A 7,939-nucleotide genomic window follows, 5' to 3' on the forward strand; every position below is an offset into this window, starting at 1 on the left:
AAACTTCTACTGAGGGATGGGTGATGGCTGTGCATGAGATGCATTGACTCGCACTCACGCCCATTATAAACTCTCATGCCTGTAAATAGTAGCTACTTGCCCCATCTTGTTACCAGCAGTATTCAGACTGGCTCCAATGCTGCCTCCTTTGATACGACATCACCAGTATTGCCGGTTGAAATTAATCTCTCCTTTTCTTCCTCTCCTTATATACTCTTTTATCTCCACTAACCTGGGAGCTGCTTAAAATAATTTTTATTGTCCCCATTTATTCTGCATTCATCGATACATTTCACACAGCTGTACTGCGTATTTATTTCTTGCTAAGTGTAATGCTAGCCTTTCAGCATGTGGCTCCGGAAAAGGAAAGGCTGAAGTCTAGCTCTACCTGTTAAGCTTGATGGGAGAAACAGATAAATAGCTAGCTACTGACCAGGCTTTGAAACAGTGATTCTCAACTGTGGGTCACGAACCCTTTGGGGGGGGGAGGGTTGAATGACCCTTTCACAGGGGTCGCCAGATTCATAACAGTAGCAAAATGACAGTGATGAAGTAGCAATGAAAATAATTTTATGGTTGGGGGTCACCACAACACGAGGAACTTTATGAAAGGGTGCGGTATTAGGATGGTTGAGAACCACTGCTTTGAAAGGACTTGTCATCTCTTAGAAAAAACGTCCCAGAAGAAGTAGCTTGTAAATTTAATCATGAATACTGAGTGTGAGTTATCATCCTGGACAGGGTAAAAGGAATGAGGAGAAGTATTTCCAACAAGGGAAAGGCAGGCCTCAATGCAAGAGAAAGTAGGGTACATTAAAGAAACAAAAAATATTTTGTGCAGCTAGAGGAGAAACTAAAAATAAGAATAGAAAGTTGTACTGGAGAGTTAGGTAAACACTTGATCATGCTAAATTTAAAAGTCTTGGTTTAAGGAAAAAAAAAAGTATGTTTTTAAGGCTTTTAGTCTAATAATTACTGGCAGACCCCAGAGGGTTTCAAGCAGTTAAGAACATGGTCAGTGATGGAGAAGTAATGGCGGAGAGAACAGTGATTTTTTTTTTTTTTTTTGTAAGATCAGAATCTCTGTGATTGAATCCTCTTGTTTGAGGTGAGGATGGTAAGAGGAGTTACATGATTACAGAGTTTGGGCACTAACACCTGGACCAGGTGACAATACAATGGCTTTTTGTAAGCTGGAGTAAACCAAAAGGAGAGTTGATTGAGGATGTAAGGAAAGATGACCAAACTTGATGTGCTTGTGTGGGATAGCCTCATGCAGATGAAGCCTCGTGAGGGCTGGGATCCTGAAAGGAAACAGTGGAGAATGAAAGAGAAGACAGCGCGGGATGGAACCCTAAAGAAAGCCAATATTTGAACACTGTTCACAGTAAGAGTTGCTGGCAGAGTAGAGTAGAAAGTTGTAACAAGGGAGACAGTAGGACAGCCAATAGAATGCTATATCAGAGTAGCCCATGGGAAATAGTGTTTCTGGAAGAGGAGCATGGTCAGCAATGTCACCCTCAAAACTTGAACTTCATTTGATGGCTTTGACCTTCAGAAGCCATGTGCTGGTGGGCTGGGAAGTGAAGTGGAGGTAGTCAGTTGAGTCAATACTATTTCAAGCACTTTGGCTGTGAAGAGAAATGAGGGAGAAAATGGGCTGAAGCCTGAGGGGAGCTCGGCAGTTGAGGAAGTTTGAAGATCTGAGACTTTAGCAGATGTCCGTGCTGAGTCAGAGCTGTGCCTCTCCATCACAGAACATGCGTGTAAATGATCCTGTGCTTATATAGGGCCTTTCGTTCATTCCTGAGCCACTTTATTGTCGTTCATGTTGAGTCAATGAAGTCAAACACTAGAGAAAGAAAGACACTTTGTCTGTAGCTACACAGTAGGGTCGGACAGAGCCAAGCCTTGAACCCAGGTCATAGGCTCTGAAACTTATTTGACCCACCCCACTTCCCAGCCCCCGTTCAGAAAAAAAAACAATTTACTCAGTGCTCCTACCGTCCCCCATCCATGGCAATTAAAACGTTTCTGCTGTAGCCCATCATCCAGGATGAAATGTACGTATTTGCTTTTGTAGCCCTGCTCTCTCCACCCCACCCCCCAAAAAAATCGTTCCAGTGCCCCTTAGGAAGCAGTATGTCCCACTCTGGGCAACACTGGATAAGGTGAAAACAAGACCACCAATGACGGCCGCTTCCCTTTACCTTCCTAATGTCACCACCCTTTCAATACAGTTCATGTTGTGCTGTCCCCAACCATAAACTTGCTTAAGTTGCTACTTCGTAACTGTCATTTTGCTACTGTTAGGAATCAGGCGGCCCCTGTGAAAGGGTCATTCGACACACACACCCCTCCCAAAAAGGTGGAGACCCACGGGTTGAGAACCGCTGCCTTAACTGCTTTTTAGCCCAGCTGTACATTCCAATCACTTCAAACCTGCCCTGGTAATTGTGACTCACATCAGGCTTGAGAAGCGCTGGTAGTTTTGGTTTCAACTTTTTATTGTTTATAGAACAAATCCTTTTTCCACTCAGCAATCCTTAGACATTTTATTTCATGTGATTGATTGCAATCTTCACAATTTGACATCACCGCTAATTACGTGGAACTGTTGGGTACAGATGAGTAAGTAAGCACAACTAAGCCTATGCTTGCCTTCTTTCTGGGGACTCTGTCCCTCTCAGGGATTGTAAATTTCAAAAGAGGCTTTGATTCTGCAGGAAGGCATGGCCATACGTAAAAGAGAGACTTACACACAGAGATACACAGTATTTGCAGTTTTGTTGTAAACCCAATTTCTTCCTCAAATAATCATGCACTCAAATCCCAGATTTTGCCATTCTAACAACACGCATCTTTCTTCCTCTTGTAGCGTCACACTGCTCAGCTCCGGGAAGAGCTGCTCAAACTTCCCTGCCCTGAAGGCTTGGACCCTGATGCCGACGTTGCCTCGGAGATGTGCAGTAGGGCCGCAGCCGGGGCTGAGGAAACTCCGGGGCATGATCAGGCCAAAGCCAGCAGCAGTAAAGAAATCCCCAGTGACTTCAAATTATGAGCTGCATTGACATGGACTTCATAGACACAAGGCTTTGAAGCACAAGCCAAATATGTCAATATTTGTATGTAAGAAACTAATTATGTATTAGGTAATGAAACTGAAAGTATACTATGCCCTTAAGGAGATCCAGTTTAATTCAAGGTGATCTTTTATTTACCTGTACAAGAGTGTAAACTTTTTTGTGCTTTTATTTTTTAATTGTGAGAACCACTGATTGGTATGTTCAACAAATTTGTGTATACAAAGAAATGGATAAATCACTGATATATAAGGGAAACTACCTTAGGAAAGAATGTTTACTGAATGTTTATTTTATTTTTTTTTTACTGTAGAATGAGGGATTGTTAACAAAGAATATATATTGGTCATTCTTACAACTACTATTTAAGTCAGCAACTTTTCACTGAATTTGATAGATTTAATGTTTGGCCATATCTTCATGCCTCATATTTGATTTCTGAAGACCTACATACACATCAATAAAAGTTCAATGGACATGCTCCCTCTTTTCTGATTTGCTGGTACATTTTAAAAGTAATAAATCTGCCATAAGCTGCATATAGCCAGAGACTTGCACTTGTATGGATGAATTTATTACATTCAACATATTTAATTTTATGCCTTTTAATTCTAAAATGCCGTAAAAATAAATGAACCTGATTTTATTCTATGCCAACATTTGGGCCTCTGAATGTTATCTGTTATTTGAATTTTAAGTATATGAAAAGGAATGGTCAGTTTGACAAGTCACTCTAAACTGATTTTTCCCCCTAAAGGGCTCTTCTTTTCTCTGGTTGATTACCGAGGTCGCCTGTCTGTATTAAACGTTGAGGCTCTGCAGAGAGGAAGTAACCCTCTGGTGCTGTACATTCTGTACCTGCCATATAGGCTCGTTTTCATGAAAATTCTTCCTAGAGCTAAATAAAGACTTAGGTGTCTTCATATGTCTTGTTTCTGAAAACAATTTGCCATGGTGTGAAATTCTATTTCTGTAAGGAATCGGGGATTTCCAAGACCTAAGCATGGGAGAGGAAGGATATTCCAAGATCCGTTACCACAAGGGAAAGGCTGATGTGATTCATGACAATAGGTCTACAAAGTGGTGCTTGCTGGGAAGGCTGACTTGAGCTGATATGAAGGAGAAGCAGTTAAATAGGGCGTCACCCGTGTGAAAACACATTCGTCATGTTCAAGTGACCAAGGCCCTTGAGCATGGATAAAAGAGCCCCCAAAATTCACAGAATGAAAGAAGTGTCAACACTGGTGCTGGGTGTGGTTCACCATGGATGACAAAAGATTGTTTATGAGATGGAGGCATGCAGTGTACCACCCCACCCGTAGACTAGCTCGTTAGAATCCAAGCCTACAAGCAAGTGGGCATTATCCTGATCCCCGCTCTTAGTCTCAGAAAGCTCCCTGAAAGGAATGTCATAGTGCCCATACTGTAGAATCCAGTTCATATTTTTTTTTTTTTGTGAACCAAGGCCTAAAAAAATTTAATACTGATTACCTTTAAAATAGCTGTATCTGAAACTCGGACCTTTATTTCCAACGAGCTTGAGCATGCACTGCTTGTGTGCCAGGTACAGATTTCTGCAGTCCAAAGAGTGAGCCTGGCAAACAGGAAAGCAGTAAGTGCAATATGGTAAGTATTTTCAAAAGTCATTTATATGCTACCACTGGTGCACCAATTAAGGACCTTTACTGAGGGCCAGGGACCCTGATGGTGCTGTCAGGTAAGCAATTGGATTGCTAATCACAAGGCCAGTGGTTCAAACCCTCCAGACACTTTGAGGGAGAAAGATGAGGTTATCAGCCTCAGAAACCTTAAGTCGGGTTGATATGATTTCAAATTGACTTCATGGTAGTGGTTTAGTTTTGGTTTGGATTTTTTGGATACAGACAAAACATTGGTAGATCGAAGAGGCCACAGTCAGGAAAGGTTTAAGGGGAAACATTTTGAACTTGAAGGAAGAAGAGAAAGGAGTTAGCAAGGCAGAAAGTTATTCTAGACTAGACACAGGAAAGTGAAGTTTCGTACCACAGTGTTAAATGTCAAGTGTTTAGGGCAAAGTGGGATAGACAGTAGAGTGGCTGGTGCAACGCTGGAAAGACAGGAAGGGTCATACCATAAAGATCTGTTGGCCCTATTTAAGGATTTTGATGATGGAGAGGCCTTGTATTATTTTAATTAGGGAAGCAACATGACCAGATTGCTTCCAGCACTGTTGGTTGGGCGATCATGTAGGAGTCCACTCTAGAATCCAGATGGTACAGCATAAATCTTAAGACTATGAAAGAGATAGAAAGGAAGAGAGAATTGAGAGAACTTGAAGAAAATACACTGTTGGTATAAGAATAACCAGCAAGTCTGTAAGCTGAGGAGTCAGGAGACGAGTGTAAATGTGAAGGCCTTGGAGAACATTGGAACAAAGCTCAGCAAAGGATGACCTGGGCCTGAAAGCTAGTTTGAAGAATTTGGAGAAACGCAGACACCACTAAAGCATATTGCTGTGTTCATAAATCTTTTACTACATCGTTAATAGTAAAAGATGAACTATCATTCTAGGATTACTTATGATCATTATCCTACATCAACAAAGTAGTGTAAACATTTCTTTTTCTCTGCTGTGCTCCTAATGGCTGTAGGATAGAATGGTCACATGAAAAGTTTTAGTATGTCTCAAATTGGTGAAGAGCCAGTGTTTTGCCACCCCCTCCCACCCCATTAGAAACCAAAAAATTATGAACTGCAGCAAATGTACAGAAACAATGTCCATTGCCTACTCTCACTGTTCTATACTTGGCTAAGTGCTGTCTGAGATTGAGAAGCTCAGAATAGGTTTAGCCCCTAGGCAGATAGGATGATATTAAAAGGAATTACTCAGCAGAAGTTTCTGTCATGTCTCAGCATGTTGTTAGGTGCAGTTCTAGCATATCAACAATCCACAAGGGAATGAAATGTCCTCTTGTAGGTGGTGCTTATAATAGTAGCAATTAGTTGTATTCAAGCTTCAGATCTTGGGAGGCAGTGATATTAGTTTGACCATTGCCCAGTCCTGTGCCATCCTCAAATTTATTAGGTTGGAAACTGTTGTTGCAGCCAATGTGTCAATCCTCATGGAAGGTCTTTCTTTTTCACTAACCCTTTCCCAATTCTGATCTCCTTTTCCAGGGATTGATCTATCCTGATAAACGTCCCAATGTGTGAGACGAAGTTTTGCCATCCTCATGTCTAAGGAGGAGCATTCTGGCTGTCTTTCCAAGACACATTTGCTTATTTTTGTTGTGACAGTATGAATATTCTTTGTCAATGCCATAATTCCAGATCAAGTCTTACTGTCCAGCTTTCACGTTTTTATGAGGTGGTGGGAAATACCATGATCTGTGTCAGGTGCACCTTAACGCTTCAGAGTGACATCTTTGCTCTTCAACAATTAAAGTTTTAAAGAATAATTGAAGTCTTGAGCAGCAGATTTACACAATCTAAAAGGTCATTTGATATCTTGACTGTTCCATGAGCGTTGATCGGGGGTCCAAGTATATATAACCACAATTAAAAGCTAATACGCTGGTAGGTGGTGCTAGACGAGTAGCAATTTGTTAAAATGAAAGTTTCGGATCTTGTGTGGAAATGAGATTGGTTTGATCAGCAATCTAGGACGTGGAAAAAAGGGAGTCCCACTAGGACAACCCAGACAATGGAGTGAAGGCTAACCTTGGAGATGGCTGCTGAGCCAAAAGCAGCCTTTCAGGGCAAGAGGAGCCAGCCTCAGCTATAACGTGTGCTTCAGTTTGGGGGATGATGTTCGGAGCATGACATTCTTTTTGGTTTCAATATTTCTTCCTTAAATTATAGTTGTACTACATTACTCACTTTGGAAGAATACATAAAAAGATTTAAAGACTTAGTTTTTTTTATATCATCCCTTTAGTCTACTTTGCTAATATTTTTTATGTAGTTAGCATTATATACATATTTTTACCAATTTGACTTTTGTTAATTATTAAAAATTAATGGCTGCATAGATTGGCCAGTCTCATACTGTTGGATGTTTTGACTATTTCTATTCTAACTGCAAACTGCTCTTGTGAACATGGTCTATCTGTTTGATAAATTCTACAAGTAGCAGAACTAGATCAAAGGTTTGATACTTGTTGAACAATTGTTTTCCAGATGGTGATTGTCCTGCCAAACTTAATTTTGTCGTACCCTGGCCAGTGTTGAGTGTAATTTTTTAATCTAGTGTTTTTATCGCTCAAACATGTTTTAATCTGCATTTTCTAGTAATAAAATTGACGTGTTTACTAGCCATTGTATTTTCTGCTTCTGCCCATCATTGGCTTGTTCCGTTTCCACGTTCAGTGACAACTCCGTGGTCCGACAGCTTTGAGTCAAACTTCCCAGTACTCAGACAGTGAAGTTCAAACAGAAATCTGCTGAGAGTTCATAATTTTGTTCTGTAGTTGAACCGGAAATCAGACTTGACACATATGGGCCGACAGTGGGTCACGTGGGCGGCGGCACTTGGTGGGCCAACATGTAGTGCTTCTGTTAGTACATTAAAACATTCATCATTGATTGTGTAACTTCTTAAAATGATTGAACCATTTAATTGTACAATATGTAAATTATATCAATAAAACTTAAAAGATAAGATCACTAAGTGAAAATCCCATATAATTTAGAAAGCTCTCAAGTAAGTACCATAACAACAAAAGCATCCATCCTTGTGCTCCCCTCCCCCCCCGTATTATTTGCATACACTATCACCCTGGCACTAGACGTGCCTGCAGCAGTACAGCTAACAGGAAAACTGAACCACGATAGACAGGATAGAAATTTCAAAATTTGAATCAGGTCGCCCCTTGTCT

The 7,939-nt window shown here is 40.8% G+C and overlaps 1 protein-coding gene across 11 annotated transcripts in view; it reads left to right on the top strand.

The window, feature by feature from the left end:
* The window catches only part of BIRC6 (baculoviral IAP repeat containing 6), a 224,499-nt gene extending 217,122 nt beyond the window's left edge, over positions 1-7,377 (top strand). For all 11 annotated transcript variants that reach the window (XM_075536115.1, XM_075536120.1, XM_075536121.1 and 8 more), the window contains one exon: positions 2,879-7,377. In XM_075536115.1, the coding sequence (XP_075392230.1) occupies positions 2,879-3,061 (183 nt within the window). In that variant the 3' untranslated portion in view covers positions 3,062-7,377. The remainder of the gene's footprint in view (positions 1-2,878) is intronic.
* The last annotated feature ends 562 nt before the right edge of the window (positions 7,378-7,939 follow it).

Source organism: Tenrec ecaudatus, chromosome 17, assembly GCF_050624435.1.
Source record: "Tenrec ecaudatus isolate mTenEca1 chromosome 17, mTenEca1.hap1, whole genome shotgun sequence".
Taxonomy (NCBI): Eukaryota; Metazoa; Chordata; class Mammalia; order Afrosoricida; family Tenrecidae; genus Tenrec; species Tenrec ecaudatus.